The following is a 17,015-nucleotide window of genomic DNA, read 5'->3' as shown; positions in this document are numbered from 1 at the left end:
GCAGAACCTGTGGTTTCCTGAATCACGTTTTCCCCTTTCTTAAATATAGATACTATATTTGCAATCCTGCAGTCAGAGGGCAGGAGCTGTGAGTATATGGATGCTGCCTTAGAAATCCTTGCTATTGCCTTTGCAATTTCATGTGCCAGTTCCTTCAAAAGTCTTGGCTGAGATTCCCCAGGTACTTGGCACTTGTCTGGATGGAATCTCATCTTGCTGAATCCCAGCCCGCCGGCAGAGCCATGGTCCCTTTCTCGGGGAGACCTGGCGCAGCGTTAACGTGCTGGGGCTGGAACCGCGGAGGAGCGGCGCTTTCCCGGAGCCGGCGGTGGGGGCCTGGCCCAGCAGCAGGGGGCGCGTGTGCGGCTCCCTCCTGGGCCGGGCCTGGCAGGCAGCGCGCCGCGCTCCCGGGGCTGCTGTGACTCCACAATGCTGGGCTCGGGCAGGAGGCGGGGCGGGCGGCGGCGCCGTGAGTGAGCGAGCGAGCAGCGAGCGGGGCAGGCGGCGCGGATAAGCCGCAGGCTGGAGCGAGCCGAGCGCTGAGCCCCCCTCCCCTTCCCCAGCAGCCGGGCCCTCAGTAGTATGGCATCGAGGAGAATGGAGACCAAACCCGTGATAACGTGTCTGAAAACCCTGCTCATCATCTACTCCTTCGTCTTCTGGGTGAGTGCGGGCGGGGGCGCGGCGGGAGCCAGGGGCAGGGGGTTATATTGGGTGCGTTGCGCGGGGATCTGCAGCTGCAGCTGCCGCTCGGCTTTGCTGCGCAAACGCCCGGGTGCCTGCTGGGGGCTCTTCTCCTGCCAGGTGTCTCCTTCAGCTCTCCACACCGTCCTAGGGTGTCATTGACTTGTCTGTGGGGGTCACATTCGAATTTGCCCCCGATTTTTTTTTTTTTTTGGTCTTAAACCCCCACCCACGGGAGCAAATGCAGCGAGCGAATTATTGGGGCTGCTGCGTCTGTTTGTGTCTGTCTGTTTGTGCCTTGCTGGTTCCCTCTCTCGTTGTCCCTGTGTCTCAGGGCAGCGGGCTGCGCTGGTGGGGGTAGTGACATGCAGTAAGCTGCATCTCTGATTTGAAGTTTGCTCCCACTGCCCTTAGAAATGTAGCCCTATGCCTTTCTGTAGCCTCTCCCAGGCTGCTGGCCACGCGTTAATGACAGTCCCCCCCCCCCTCCGCCTGCCAAACATACACAGGGGGGTGGGGACCCAGCTGCTGCCCTGGTCAAAGGGAGCTGGGTATCCCTGCCTATTACCAAAGGGGCTTCTGAATGGCAGCCTGGGGCCAAAAGCATGACATTGACTAGCGGGACCCTTGTTACCGACTAACCTGGTGCTTATCCATGAGATGCTTGGTATGTGATGCACCGGTACAGGGGGAATGGGATGCTTTAACCACAGCCCTGTTGGTTCTCAATCTCTCTTCTGAAGTATGCACAGCCCATTTGTGAAGGGGAATGTAATATGAAATATCATGGGAAGGAGCATGTAGGAATGCTATAAGGTTGGGTTTTGTTTGCTATTTTAAAGTCAATAGCATGTTATGGGTTTCCGTGAAAAAGCTGTCAGCCCCCTTTTGGCCGGTACTCAGTGTATTTTGGAGGCTGCTCACCGATCTTCCCTCTACTGCCCACCCCTCAAACCAGATTTTTGGTAAGTGCTGTGTGCATTTAGCATGATCAACTTTATTGCTGCACTCATTCACAGGAATTGTTATCTCTGTTACAGAAAGCTTATGCCATGTAGAGAATAAATCATATTTGTACACTTGAGTTTTTTTAGCAGTGCATGTCAGGTGAAGCTACTGCACTTCCCCATGGTTTGTACTTTATCTGAAGCCAATCTCCCTCTGTTGAAGCAGTGCAGCTACACACAGGGATAAGGCATTTCAGCAACCATGTTTTCATTTTTATCACCATTGCGAATCTCTTATGCTGATATTGGATAATTTGCAGGGCTGATAGTGGTGGCAAGGAACTGCAAACCTGTTGGCTGTTGCTGGCCACCATGCCTCCATTGTGAAGTGTGTATAAAGTGGGGAGAGAAAAGCATTTCTCTGTGATTTTACTCTGTGGGTTTTCTCTGATCCTTTTCCTTCAAGTTTGTGTTTCTGGCTTAGCTTGCAGCTACTCGGAAAAGCCAGCATCTTGTGTGAAAATAAACTGGTAATTTAAAAATATTTGTTGAAATTAAAAGCATAGTCGGTACTTGGTCGGGCTAGATTCCTAACAAAAGCCAGTGGCATATTTTCTGACTTTATCTGTATCATGGTGTCTGTCATGTGTTTATAACCAAATTCAGAATCTAATTCTTTTTGACCCAGATACATTAATGAGTTATAATGATTGAGTAATGGGGGCCCTGGATTTTCAAACATACTCAGGGGGTTGATATTTTCATGGCAACTTGATCTTTTACTCAGCAGATTGCTGACATGAGCAGCATATCCTGGCAATCATCTGCAGATTAAAGACTTTCTTTAATGGTACATGGTGATGATATAATATAATGGCCCCACTGTGTACTGTTAGAGATCTTAATCTGAACTTCATTGACGCAATACGCTGAAACAAGCTTGTCACTTCATACTAATAAAAGCTTATTGTGTATTACCGTTTTAATAACTGTAATATGAAATCTCTGACATACAGTAACTAGGTGTTACATCATTCCACTTGCTATATTCTAAATAGAAATTGCCCATTCAAAATGCACGTCATTTTTCTTATATTAATTTATATGCTTCATTCAAAAGACCTCCCACCGCTGAATTTAATCTGCTAACCCCCTGTTATGGTAGTGTCCATGTTAAAACCGACCACCTTTGTTAACATTGTTTGGCAATTTTGGTGTCACCCACAACCGAAGGGCCTGGTGATTTAAATAGGCAGTAAGACTGAATTATTCTCTCATGCCTGCAAGTAATTCCTCCTGCCCAGGGCTCAGGCAAATGGATGAAGTTTGTACTTTTGTCATCAATGAAAAAGTTGTTCTTCCCAGCAATTATCACACAGTAGGATCTAAGAGAGTACCTTTCCCCCTATACAATTACGGAATAACTGCAAAAACCACGGTGAATACATCAAATGTTGCCTTTATAATGGTAACCACTATGTCTCTGTTTTCCATGTGCTTTGTATAAACAGAAGACTTAAATCTGCAGGCCTGTCGAGCCAGCACATTTCATGAGCACTAATCCCATTTAAAAAAATCTGCAAGCCTGTGATAGTGACCAGGCAACTGGGTTAGCTTGTAAAGAAAAACAGTGATCCAGGCAAATCCCAGTTTAACAACAACAAACCAACATTGGTCCCCAAAATAAAAACAACCAAAACCAAACCAGATATAATTACATTGGTGCAAACCTACAGAGTAGACTCATTGCAAGGGTGTAACAGCAGCCATGCAGCTAAATGATTTACCCCAGTAAATATCTTTTTGGCACACGTCCTGCTGTTAAGCTCCATTTTGCACCATTACAGTGGGTCTACACTGGGGAAGGAGGAGAGGTTATACCAAATTTCTCTCATCTAAACAAGTCCTTAGATTACCATGTGCTAACCAGTAGCATCTCTGACCCCAACAAGGTTTGACTAATTTGGCTCTTCCAGGCATTAGAAACTGGACAATCTCCAACATTTACACAAGAGTATGTATTTGTCTTTTCCATTCTTCTTTGTTTCTTTAGAAGAGTAGAAAGAATAAAGAAAGAGAGAATACTGCAACAATAAACCAAACTCTACTACTCTTCCAACTTAACTGGCATCATGTTCACTTACACACACAGCTCACACAAGACTAGAAAACCTGAGTTGGGGCAGAACTGAATCTCAAAGGGAAAAACAAACCCCAGACAGTCTATTAAAGAGACAGAGCACCCATCACAGAGCCTGATTCTTCATTGCTCTGCCCTTCACTTGGCCTAAGAACTAGGAGAGGTAAAAACTAAGCCATATCATCAGCATTGCTGGGGTTTAGTTTGGCTCCTGGTATAAATTAAAGAAGAGTTGGCCTGTTGTCAGAATAGCAAGAAGATAGTGTGTTGTGGCCACATTCCCTCCCGCTCAACAGCATAGAGCAAGTTAGAGCCATTGGGACAACTTTGTGCATCTGGGGAACCATCTGATGTTGGAGTATTTCCTGGGGTACTATTTTCATCCCTTTATGCCAGTGGAGCAGCATAGAGGCCCATGTAGATCAGAGAACTGGCCCCTGTGTCAATCCACGGGTCTGAAAACATCATAAATACAAAAAACAGCTACTTTTCCAAAGTGCATATCTGAGATTTTTATTTCACTGTTACAAGCAAATAGGCCAATGTTATGAATGGGTGGTTTGCAAACTTTTATTTTAATAAAAGCCTCCCCCAGATGACTGGGAGGCAGGATGCTGAACTCATGAGAAGGAAGGTCCTGCATCACTCAACTGCAGTCAGTCCATCTAGCTTTTGAGGAGCTCTCTGGTCTGTTATAGCTATGAACATGGGGGTTGCAGTGTAAACCTTGAGGAAGGGAGCAATGGAGAAAAGGAGAAATGTCTGAGGAACCCTTCAGATGACTGGCAGGGATGTTACACATTGGGGGGCAAAGGGCAGAAACCAATTGACTAAAACCAATATGCTTTTTTTGATACTTGTATGAAGTACAACATTCAAAAAGTTCTCTAAATAGAATTTCCTTTTTTAAAGACATCAAATATCCAAAGTGTTCCCACTGTGAGTGATTATTTTTCTAAATTTAATTCTAGAGCAAGCTTTATTGATGGGATAGGTGCCTGAAAATCAGGGTTTCTAGGAGAAACACTGAGTGAGACTGCCATCTTAACAATAGCAGAGCAGCAGGGTGTTAATGAAGAGAGTTACTTTACTCTGATTTCATACTGTATTTAGCCCACTCATTTCCAAATCGGTTTTATTTAATAATGTTGACTTTTTTGATCGCTTCCTCCCCCACCCCCTTTTTCTGTAAATATATGAGCATGCAAGAAAACTTCCAAAGCAGAGATTAAAAAGCTTACATACGTATATGTATTCTTACTCATAGTACATTTTGAATGCCTACGGTTACTGGTTTTAGTCTGTAAGGAAAGTTGTAATAAAAATTCAACAACCACATCTTTCCTAATCAGGATTCTACAGTGCAAGCATCAGTTTCAGAAAAAGCAGCAAAAAGCCATACTGTACTATTATCCACCTTTATTTTCCTCCTTTCATATTTCTGTACAAGTAGATTGCAAAGAAATGAGATATTTTCTGGTTTAAAAGGCTTTGGGTTAGAATTCAAAATGGATTTTCTGTAGAGGAGAGAATTCTCTAGGTATCCATTTATTAACTTGTGTCTTAAATTGTTGTATGTTTAAATATATGTTCCTAATATGATCATGTTCCAAAAGCTTTGCAGTGCATTTGGGCATCACCCAAATAAAACAATTACTGGTCTAGGTCTTTCTGTGTCTTTGTCTTTTGCTAGGGAGTCTTAAGAAAATGGATATTGGTTGTGTTCAGGTTACTTTGCTGTGAAAGAAAGGAGTTTGTCTTCTGCTCAAAGTTTATTACATTTTAAAGGTGCAAAATGAGTGACCCTTGAGTTAACACTTGAAACAAGCAAACTCATTTGATACCATTCTGAAAAGAACACTACAGAAAAGTGGAAACTCTTGCATCTTGGATCCTGGGGCACCCTGAGCTTGAAGGCATGTCCTGTTGTGGGAGAAAAAAAAGGCAATAAATCCTTGCAAACCAGATGCTCATAAAAGTATGTTTAAAATATGGACCATTGAATGGAAGAGCAGCAAACTTCAATGGATGAGCTATTTCAAATAGATTGACATTTAGATTACCATTCATAGAACTAAACCAGATTTTAATATACATTCAAAAATTGAGATGAAGAAACGGCACTTGCAGTGGTCCGATTTTTAAATTTTGGTTACTTGAAAAATCAACCCTCTCCCCGCCCCCAGCATTAAGGGGTCACATTACAACAGTGTGTCTAAGGAATGATGATTGAGCAGATAGCTGCGCTTATGTTTAGGGCAGAAGGCCTCAAACTGGTCACATGCTGCTGGCTGGCTTTTCCTTACTCACAGTTGTTAAACTACATTAAAAGACAGCTAAAAATACTTTACTTTCCTCGTGTTAGTTTTCGATGTGGGCAAATGCTCTAGTTGCCACAAGAATGTTACATGATCTTGAATGGGAGGGGTAGGTGCTTACCAGGCAATCCTCTGTATTAAAATGTGGGCCATGCTATGAAAAGGTTTGAGCCTCTTTGGTATAAGGGGAAGAAGGAGACAGGCTTCTATAAGATGAAGCAGGAGTGCATCCCCTAAGCTTCTTAGCAAATTAGGTCAGTAGATGGAGAAAGGGAGTGGCTTTGTAGCTCCATCTAGTATGGAAATTAGCAGAAGCAGTGAGCAGGGTTGGAGCCAAAGTCCCCTCCTTGTTCTGCCTTCAGAAAGGTGGCTAATGCAGCTAACACACAGCCACCATAAAGTACTAGAATCTTAATGATGTGAAAGCATTTTCTAAATTATTTTCTTCTTTAAAACTACCTGAAGGATATTTTTTAAACTGCTGCATTAGCCACCTTTCTGGAAAGGAGTCATCAACTTGCCCCGCTCCCTGTCCCCTGACTGCCCCGATCCCATCCATCACCACCCTGACAGACCCCCAGAACTCTCATGCCTACCCATCGCCGCCCGTTCCCCGTCTCCTGACCACCACCCCAGAACCTCTGCCCCCTCCAATCGCACCCTGCCCCTCTTCTCAGCCCTCAGGGCAGCGTGTAAGGATGCTGCGCGGCCCACTGGAGCTCGCAGCCCCACCCCCTTACCATGCCGCTCAAAGCGGCAGGAGCTGCAGAGCTGCCCAGAGTGCTGGTGCCAGTGCTTGCCACGCTGCGGCTCTGTGAGGGGGGAGAAGCGGGGGCGGGGCCGAGGGAGCCACTGCCTGTGCTTCCATCCACATTTCAATGGTTTGTGTACTGCGCACTCTGCTTCTTCGGTCTGCAGGAATGGGTCCCATACTGTTGACCAATATGCTGCTCGCTCTCACTAACTCGTAGTGGAGTTATTCCTTAAATTACAAAGGTAAGAGGAGTTCGACATTGATCTTGCCACGTGTGTAGTTATGATATGAGATTGTGGCATTCACGAAGGTGCTGACCACAGTGGAATGGTGCTTTTGGGCTCGGGAAACAAGCATTGAGTGGTGAGATCACAGCATCATGCACGTCTGGGTTGACAAGCAGTGGCTACAGAACTTTCAGATAAGGAAAGCCACATTCATTGGACTGTGTGATGAGCTTGCCCCAGCCCTGCGGCGCAAGGACATGAGAATGAGAACTGCCTTGTCTCTAGAGAAGTGCATGGCAATTGGACTGTGGAAGATGGCTACTCCAGATTGCTACTGATCGGTTGCTAACCAGTTTGGAGTAGGAAAGTTGACCGGTGGACTCATGTTGACGGAAGTGTGCAGGGCCATTAATCCTATCCTGCTCCGAAAGACTGTGACTCTGAACAATGTGCGTGACATTGTGAATGGCTTTGCACAAATCGGCTTCCCTTACTATGGAGGTGCAATAGATGGAACGCATATTCCAATTCTGGCACCAGACCACCTAGCCACCAAGTACATTAATCGGAGGGGTATTTCTCTGAGTCTTCAGGTGCTTTTTTATCACTGTGGGCGTTTCACAGACATTAACACAGGCTGCTCTGGAAAGATGTATGATGCATGCATCTTTTGGAACACTGACGTGTTCAGGAAGCTGCAAGCCGGGACTTTCTTCCCGGACCAGAAGATTGCCCTAAGGGAAGTTGAAATGCCCATTGTGATCCTGGGAGACTCTGCCTACCTCTTAATGCCATGGCTTATGAAGCCATACCTGGGAAACCTTGACAGCAGCAAGGAGTGGTTCAACAACAGACTGAGCAAGTGTAAAATGACTGAGTATGCTTTTGGCCATTTAAAGGCCCGTTGGCGCTACCTATATGGGAGTCTAGATCTGGCCGATGACATTATTCCTGTGCTTATAACCGCATGCTGTATGCCCCATAATATTTGTGAAGGTAAGAGTGAAAGCTTCACTCAGGGCTGGACCAGCCTCCAGGCACTGAGCCTCAGTGAATATGAACAGCCAGAGACCTGGGCTATTAGAGGGGTGCAGTGCGGAGCCATTAGGATCAGGGATGCCTTGAGGCAGCAGTTTGAAGCTGCAATTTTGAAAGCGGCTAATATTTGTTGCTGTGCTCGAGAATGCAGTGCTTGTAATGCTAGGAGATGATTATGATTGGTGCAGATGATGTACTATGAAGGCTTAAGAAAATTTCCTTTTGCTCTGCAGGGCTGTGTTTGCTTTCAATTAATGGAATAAAGATTGTTTCAAACCAAAACAATTTTTTTATTAAAAAACAACAACTGGAGGAGAGAGACAAACAAAAAAACACATAATCACTAAGGAGGATGGTGGAAGGGAGGGTCTTAGGAGGAGGTAGGGTCCAGGGATAGTTAAAGATTTGTATATGTCCAGGGATCATACCCAACCTTCTCCTTTGGAGTACAGTGCAGTGGGTACTGTACTTCATCAGGGCTAAACTGCAGAGGGACGGGTGTTGAGTGCAGTGGGTACTGGGAGTCTGCAGGGCTGGAGCCAAGATGTGGATAAGAGTGTGTTGGCTGCGTCTGAGGGGCACAGGAAAGAGTTTTGCGGCTGCAGGGGAGGACAGCTGCGGAGCTGCTTGGTTTTCAATGCTAGTAGCGCCTGGAGCATGTCCGCTTGGCGCTCCATAAACTTTAAAGAGTCACTTTGTTCTGGCGCACTGCATTCTCCTTTCGGTCCCTCTTTTCGCTATCCCAAGACTCCTTCAATTCTTGTTTTTTGGCGTGGAGTGCATCATGTCATCACACAAAAAGTCTGCTTTAGTTCTTCATGGCCGCTTTCTAATTCAGCGCAATCGTTCAGCTGGTGATAACAAAGAGGGAGGCTGGGCTCCCAAGGTCATACATGTGAAGCCAAAATGCAACATTTTACAGAAGCAGTATTGTTTGCAACACACAGACCACTGCTTCAGTGATTTAAAACACACCCACTATTCACATACCCGTCACTAACTGGCTGACCCCACACGTGAGCCACAAGACCCCCAGAATGGTGAGTAACCACAGGGGCCGGGGAAATCAGTATCCCAGGACCGTACTGTACACTGGGCATGTGGCTCTTGGGGAGAGCCAGCACTGTGCGTGGGGGGGCTTATAATCATTACTGTCCCCACATTTTCCACAGGCTGTGTTCCTTCTGGAAGGTATCTTGCTGCTGAGGGTGAGCAGGGAATCAAAGGAGGGTCTTCTCCAAGACTGTGGCTTCTGCCCTGGCTCTTATGCAGCTTGCCTGTGTGCAGCAATGCGCCTGTCAAGGTTTTTTCCCCACTTTGAACTTTAGCGTCCAAAAAGTGGGGATCTCCATGGATCCTTCTAAGCTTAATTCCTAGTTTAGATCTGATAACGCTGCAACCAGCCAAATATAGTGTTTGGCACACTTCCTGTTCCCCCAAAAACCTTCCTTGGGGAACCCAAGACCCAAACTCCTTGGGTCTTAAAACAAGGAGAAATAAACCATTCCTCCTCTTCCCCCCCGCCCTAGACTTTCCCCTCCTTGGATTGCCTTGGGAAGCTATACAGTCAAATCCTTGGATCTAAACAAAAGGAATAACCTATCCCTCTCCGTTTTCCCCCACCATCCCTGGTTGAGTTCACACTCAATCTCCTTGGATCTTAAAACAAGACACTTATCGTTCTTTAAAAAAAAGCTTTTTAATAAAGAAAGAAAAGTAAAAATTATTTCCTGTTAATCAGGATGTAAAATGCTTACAGGTATCAGATTCATATAGACTAGAGGACTGCCTCCCCCGAGCCTGAGATTCAAAGTTACAGCAAACGAGGTAAAAATCTTCCAGCAACAACTTTACAAGTTAAGAAACAAACATAAGACTAATCCGCTCTTCTGGTATTATTTACTATTTTGAAACATGAGAGACTGATTTAGAAAGATTGAGAAACTGGGTGTTTCGTTACTTGGTCCCTCAGAGCCCCAGAGGCGAACACGAACAAAACAAACAGCATAGACAGATATTCCCTCCACCAAGATTTGAAAGTATCTTGTCCCCCTAATGGTCCTCTGGTCAGGTGTCAGCCAGGTTTACTGAGCTTCTTAACCCTTTACAGGTAAAAGAGACATTAACCCTTAACCATCTGTTTATGACAGCCCTCTACCACTCCTCTTCCCCAGTGACGGCAGAGTGGCACGAGAAAGTTACCCTCAGTGGGGCAAGAAACAAAGCAGCTTTGCCAAAGAACCTGCGTCAGTGGATTGCCCAGTATCTCCATGAGAGTTTCATGGAGATCTCTTTGGCAGATTCCCGTGAAATGAGGGAGTCAATCAAAACCTTGTTCTGCTGCTCAGACTAGGCATGTGTTGGTACGCACATCATACAGACACAAGCCTGTTTTCTGCAGCCCTCCTGCCCCCAACAACTTGCTTCAGCGATTCCCAAAATCAAAGCCACTTAACAAGGGCCTCATCCCTTGTTTGAACGTCGCCAAGTTCCTACAGCTGTGACTGGCTAGCCTCCTCCAGTGTAGAGAAGAGCTCTTGGCTGCATGCATCTCTGACCTCCGAGTCATCCTCTGCCTGTGGGTCCCCCTCCCTCGCCACATCCTTATCCAAGATTTCCTTCTTCTGACTCAATCCGCTCTCAACTGGCACGCGAGCCACCGAAGTGTCCACAGTGGCCTTTGCAGTTGAGGTGGGGTTGTCACCGAGTATCGTGCCCTGTTCTTTGTAGAACTGGCAGTTCGTGGGCGGAGCACTGGAAGGGTGGTTTGCCTCCCGCGCCTTGTGGTAGGCGTTCCGCAGCTCCCTCTCTTTGACCCTGCACTGCAGTGTCTCCCACTCGTGGTCCCTTTCTGTCATGCATTGTGAAATCTGTCCTTACGTATCATAATTCCTACAGCTGGAGCACGGCTGGGACTGGACAGCCTCCTCTCCCCAAATGCTGATGAGGTCCAGCAGCTCATCATTGTTCCAAGAGGGAGATCGCCTGGTGCATGGAGCAGGCGTGGTCACCTGGAAAGATGCACTGAGACCACTGCATGCGTCACCGAGCAAACAGGAAGGGGACTTTCAAAATTCCTTAGGAATTTAAGGAGTAGGGCTCATGATTTGGTCACCTGAGTTCAAACCGATGACCAGACGGGCGAGAGCAAGCATTTTGGGACACCTCTGGGAGGCCAATCACAGTGCTGTAATCTACCAGGGTGTGTACACTGGCATCATGGCATTGTACCCCTGGTGCAGAAAGCTGTACGCCTCTCATGGGGGTCGGTTTTTTACGGCGTTGCAACTGTGCAGTTTCTGTGCACTAAGTGGTTTGGCAGGGTGTACACCTCGGGAGTTACACCACAGAAAGTGGCTTTACTGCACAGAAACTTGTCAGTGTAGACAAGGCCTCAGCTGGTTATCTGAATTCTGGAGAAATTACAGCTAAAAACAAAATAAACCCCAAACAAACATCCCCACCCCCGTCAAACTCAGTTTTTGTCTTTGAACACTTTCACGGCTGGTTTAAAGTGTCCACATAGTTGCTAACATATATGAAAGATTAAAGATAATGGTGTTTTCTTGTGAGTGCAGCCTAATGGGAATTTTACTGATTAAATAAATATTTTTAAATATTTAGTTGTTTAAAAACATAACCTCAGAGCTTGCTTTTTAAATTCATTACTATGTGGTTTTCATCCAACTTTGCTTGATACTGCTGTTATTAAATATATGGTCTCAAAATTTTAATTATAGTTCTAGCACAGGGGTCCCCAACGCGGTGCCTGCGGGCGCCATGGCGCCTGCAGGGGCATCTATATGCGCCTGTGTAGTGGCGAGCGGACAAGAATTCCGCTGAAATGCCGCCGAAAAGCAGCGTCATCAAGAGGTGTCGCTGCCAAAATGCCGCCGAGAAGCGGCAACGTCAAGAGACATCGCCGCTTCTCGGCGGCATTTTGGTGGATGCTTGTCCGCCGGCCACGGTCCTTGGTGGCTTGTTGTCTGGTGCCCGCCACCCGGAAAAGGTTGGGGACCACTGTTCTAGCAAAAGGGAAGTATTCCAGCGTAACATCTTCGATGGAATGTGTTAATAGAAAAGATTAAGGTATTATTTAAGATAGCTATGTTGTTTAACAAATATATCCTTAGTTAATTACTAAAAAACTATTGAACTAAAACATGGAGACTGACTTAAAAATAACAAAGATGTTTCAGACATAAGCCAGGTGCTCACTTTCTTTCTACTCTGTTGTACCTTCTTACATGAGATCCTATGGTTCTCTTCCTTGGCAGGGAAGTGGTCTCAGAAGATCAGTTAACTTGCCTAATATGGGGTAGATACAGATTTGCCTTTGAATAGCTTTCACAGTAGTGACATCCATTCAAATTCTGAAAAGATGATATAAGCATGCTAAAATATGAATATAATAACAGAAGTAAGTCTTATTTGAAATGTTCCAAGGTACTGATTGCCTGAGTTAATAGTCTAATACTTAGTCTCTATTTGTCATTTAAGTATGATTACTAATTGGGTATTTACTGCACCTGTTGCCTCAGAGATGGAATGGAAACCCATCCACTCATCCCCCTCCTCACTTATTTTTTTAAATGACAAATTTCCGTCTTCCTGAAGTTGGACAACCCTACACGGACCTGTTTGACAGTGATGACTTCTCTTGAGTGACACATGGATGTTAGGTGGAGCGGAGGGGTGAATGAGTGACAGCTCAGGCCCAGGCTTTAAAGGGTGTTAATTTGTATTTGGGAAGAGTTTGAGACCTTTGGTTGTACAGGAGTTAGGATAGTTGAGAAAGAGACTGCTGGTTTGCTGAAGGATTGAACACGGCTGCTTTCTGGAGCACAGTTGTACATTTAGCTGGTGCTTTTACTGTTTAATATTAATTCCTGTCAAAGCAATAATGAGCTCTGTTTATACTGTAAATAATACAAAAAACAAGTCTAGGAAAGAATATGCTCAGTCTGTATCTACTTTCTCTTCCAAGAAGGAAACAGTCCACTCCTTGACTCTAGATTTTTCCTGACCACTTGGAAGCCATAGACATTGTTTGGCAAGCAAATAGGAGGCAAAACAGGGTGAATTTAAAAACAGGTTGTCAGACTTAATGCTGAGTATTCTTTTTTATATAGGGCTTAAAGGTTATAAATAAAACTTAGAGACAGACAAACATGAACAATTTTAGGTGCTAACCCTAGTCAACCCCCGTTCCCGCTGTAAAGAGCCAATTTTTAAAAATTTCTTGGGGGAAAAAATGGAATGAGAGAAAAACAGCTTTATTCGTATCCTCATACTCCAAGGTCCAGAACCCTTCAGTAGTACAAGGAGAAGGTACTGGTATTTGCAAGAGTATAGCACTGCATTGACTTTCAGTAGCAGGGGTTTGAGAGAGAAGTAGTTTTAAAATGATGCTGGTGCTGAGGCCTTTATTTTGTGTATGCTATTCAGCATCTAAAACTGGAAACTTTTTTAGTAAATGAAAATTCACTGGTTGCCTATAAAGTGTTTCCCAATTGACTAAATCCTTTAATTATTTGTCTTAAGACTAGTATATAAATCTGTTGAAATTCTGTGTATTTAAAGAAGCATTTTTCTGAGGAAGATGAGTCACAAAATGTAACTTTCCCTTTATCCTGTGAAATGTTACAATACTTCATGAATAAATAATATGGAGGGAAGGGTGAAAGAACCCATCAGCTTTTGATTCCCTAGGCTAACTTCAGAAGCTTATACAAATGTACTCATAAGATATAATTACATTTTAGATGCACAGAATTATTGGTTTTATTCCATAGTCTCTTGTGTGAAACCATATTCAACAACAAAAAACCCCAACAACTTCAACATTGTGTGCCAAGAAATCTTCTCTCTGGAGAATTATAAATTCTTGCAATGCCTCTGTGGCCTTAACCCTTCACTTATGCACGTGAGTACTCCTGTTGAACTCTGTGAGACTACTGTCATCTAAATGTTTGCAGGACCGCAGGTCATGTGACTGGATTACCTAATGCTGTTAAGTCTTTTCTTCTGCTGTAGGTAAGGATGGATGTCTGTCTGCTGCCATCATGGGTTCTGTGTCTTTTTAACTTTGAAAAATGCCTGTGACTTCTAGCATCTGGATTTTTGCATTGAAATGAATGAGTAGTGAGTAAGTAGAAGGGTTGGTTAGGTATGTAAAGTTGTACAAACCATGCCCTCAATTATGCAGGGATGCTGTATGATTTCATTGTGGTTCTTTGTTAGTGCAGAGGTTTGCCCATGTGGAACTCGTTGAAGGCTTGGGGCCCAAGATCCCGGTTCTGCATCAATTGAAGTTAATGGCAAAACTCCCATTGACTTTAGTAGGTGGCAGGCCTGACTGCTGGAACCTCAAGAGAACACCCAACCTGTAGAACCACACAGGAGGCTACAAGTAGTCAGGGGTCAGTGACAACACTGCAGGAACATTTGTATTTAATTACAGGTGCTCATTACTACACTATGTGAGCACCTCACAAGATTAAAGAAATCTCCTATACATCCTTCTACAGAGTAGATCTTTCTTCCTTTTTAACCTTGCATTTTATAGTGATGAGTTGATGGCTGATTCTTGCACCAGTTAGGGGATGCTTTCATGAGAATTTTGGGGCTATGGGAAGAAAGCACTTACATTTATCTTATAGCAAAGTCAGAGGCAAAGTAGGAAGCATAGCGTATTCGTGATTTACTAGATTACAGTTATTTCATAACAGAGCTATTTTTTGAGTTCTGGGAATAAAGTAGAAGGTTTATAGAAGCTACAATAAAAAAAAAAAAAAATACAGATGATGCTGTTAATGTGAATTTTGCTGTAATCTCCTTTTCGTGTTCTGCAGGAGGTTTTTCAAATGCTCTGTCTTGTAGTTTTTTGCAACAAATTTTAAATCCTAAAACCCCTGAATTGCTGGACTGAATTGTAATAATTGAAGAAATAATTTCCATCTGTTTTGGTTTGTATTGAGCAGGTATTGCTCATACAGGGAAAGGGCTAAAATGTGTTCTGCTGACCTGATGAGACTGGTGGCTTGTTACTCCACAGAGAAGTAAAGGAGGTGTGGGTGTCTCTCTCTAGAAGAGAGGTTCTTCTTCGAGTGCTTGCTCATATTCATTCCAAGTATGTGTGCACGCGCCGCGTGCACGTTCGTCGGAAGAATTTTCCCCTAGCAACACCCGGCGGGTCGGCAGGCGCCCCCTGGCGTGGCGCCTTTGCGGCACCGTATATATGCCCCTGCCGACCCGGCAACAGTTCGCAACAAAGCAGCCACGGTCGTCTACTAAAAGTCTTGACGGGGCGTGGTGGGGGGAGGAGCAACAAGAGGCTGCGCGCGCGGAACGGCACCATTATACTTATATGGGTTCTGCGGCATAGATACGATAGCAGGTACCTGGCACCGCAAGAATAATGCGGCCGGTTGTCCCTCTAGGACTTTTTGGACGTAGAGCTCCCCGCTCTCTCCTCTATGCAGCACATAGACCCTTGACGAGGAGAACCTAGGAGAGAGCCTCCCGGTCCCGCTCTAACTAGGTTATATTTTCCACTGGCTCCGTATCCCCTCGCCGGATAAAAGCGGCGGTGGCCGTCCCTGATCAACACTGTGACGGGTGTCGTCGCCGATCGTGCGTGTTGCACCTCTCTCGAATGCGATCCGCAATCGGACTCTAACCGCAACAGACACCTGGCAACAGCACCGAATTCGCTCCTCAAATGTGTACTACACCGGCGACCACGTACCACGGTACCTAGGTGGACTCTCGCACGACTATACATGCCTATCACTGCGTCGTGTAAGCTGTTGACATATAACCTTGCCGGTGACGACACGAGCAGTCCAGCCTGTGCAAGGTGGGGACAGTCTCCCGAGTGGAGACCCCAGCGGGGACTATTCTGTCTTCGCAGATGCCGGACACGGGCGCTCTGCCTTTCATGACCGCTCCATCACGCAAGAGCCGGCACACAATCAGGCCGGCTCCCGGCGTTCTATCCCGGGCCTAGGCCGAACGGCAGGGGTCCAGTGGGAAGGAAGTCAATGGTGCCCTCTCAAGGGACAAAGGCTAAGCGATCGACACACTGCAGTCAACTGACGGCCCCCATGCTCCCTGGTCGTTACAATCGGTCGATCTTAGAGGAGCGGAGCGCCCTAGTGGCACGAGCACAGGCCCCCGCCAAGCTCCAAGAATCTGCGGGAGGCCGTGACACGCATGGCCTATCCTGGCGCGACAACTCTCAGCAAGTAGCTACTCGGCTAGCGGGGTATCGTGCAACTGTGCCGGTGTCGATGCCCAGCGTGGCATCAAACAGGCTCTCCCAAGTAATCAGTCATTTTAAGCACGCGCGCAAGATCGCCATGGCTCAGAGGTTGCACTAGAGCTGGTGGGACTGCTGGCACTATCGGCGCTACCTCTCGTTGACTGGATCATGTACGAACCAGGAGCGAAATGGAGAGAGGATGAGGTGTAAGCAGGTTACTTGGAGCTTAGAGGGCACAAAGTACTTCCTCTCCTGACCGAACGCTCGGCCGTTGGAGGATGAGCTAACCGCGCGTCGAAGACTCGCGCATAGTACAGTGATGCCTGGCTGCGGAGATGGCATAAGACATTAGATTCGTGCCAGACACCTGCTATCCATGCAGGGGCTCAGCCACAGCGACGAAACGTGGTCGAGCGAGCATCGCTGAGACGCATACGACCGCACGGCAGGATGCACAGCAACTGAGGAGACATTGCCGTGTTCCTAGGTGTCCAGGCCATCTGCGCTACAGAAGCGATCGTCCATAGCACTAGCGACTCCAGTTAAGCCTCCAAGAGTTCGAAGGGACCTAGGGCATTGGCTAACCGCTTACGGTAAGAAGGACGGACTCCACCGGTCTGCCAGAGAGCCTATAGAGAGGC

General features: G+C 45.9%; 1 protein-coding gene across 1 annotated transcript in view; it reads left to right on the top strand.

Moving 5' to 3' along the window:
* Positions 1–398: 398 nt before the first annotated feature.
* TSPAN7 (tetraspanin 7) overlaps positions 399–17,015 on the top strand; it is a 217,464-nt gene continuing 200,847 nt past the window's right edge. Inside the window, exon 1 of the mRNA XM_032795761.2 lies at positions 399–663. Within this exon, the coding sequence (XP_032651652.1) occupies positions 583–663 (81 nt within the window). The 5' untranslated portion in view covers positions 399–582. The remainder of the gene's footprint in view (positions 664–17,015) is intronic.

The sequence above is a fragment of the Chelonoidis abingdonii genome, chromosome 1 (assembly GCF_003597395.2).
Source record: "Chelonoidis abingdonii isolate Lonesome George chromosome 1, CheloAbing_2.0, whole genome shotgun sequence".
In the NCBI taxonomy this organism is placed as follows: domain Eukaryota; kingdom Metazoa; phylum Chordata; order Testudines; family Testudinidae; genus Chelonoidis; species Chelonoidis abingdonii.
This window is presented reverse-complemented; position numbering and strand designations above follow the sequence as displayed.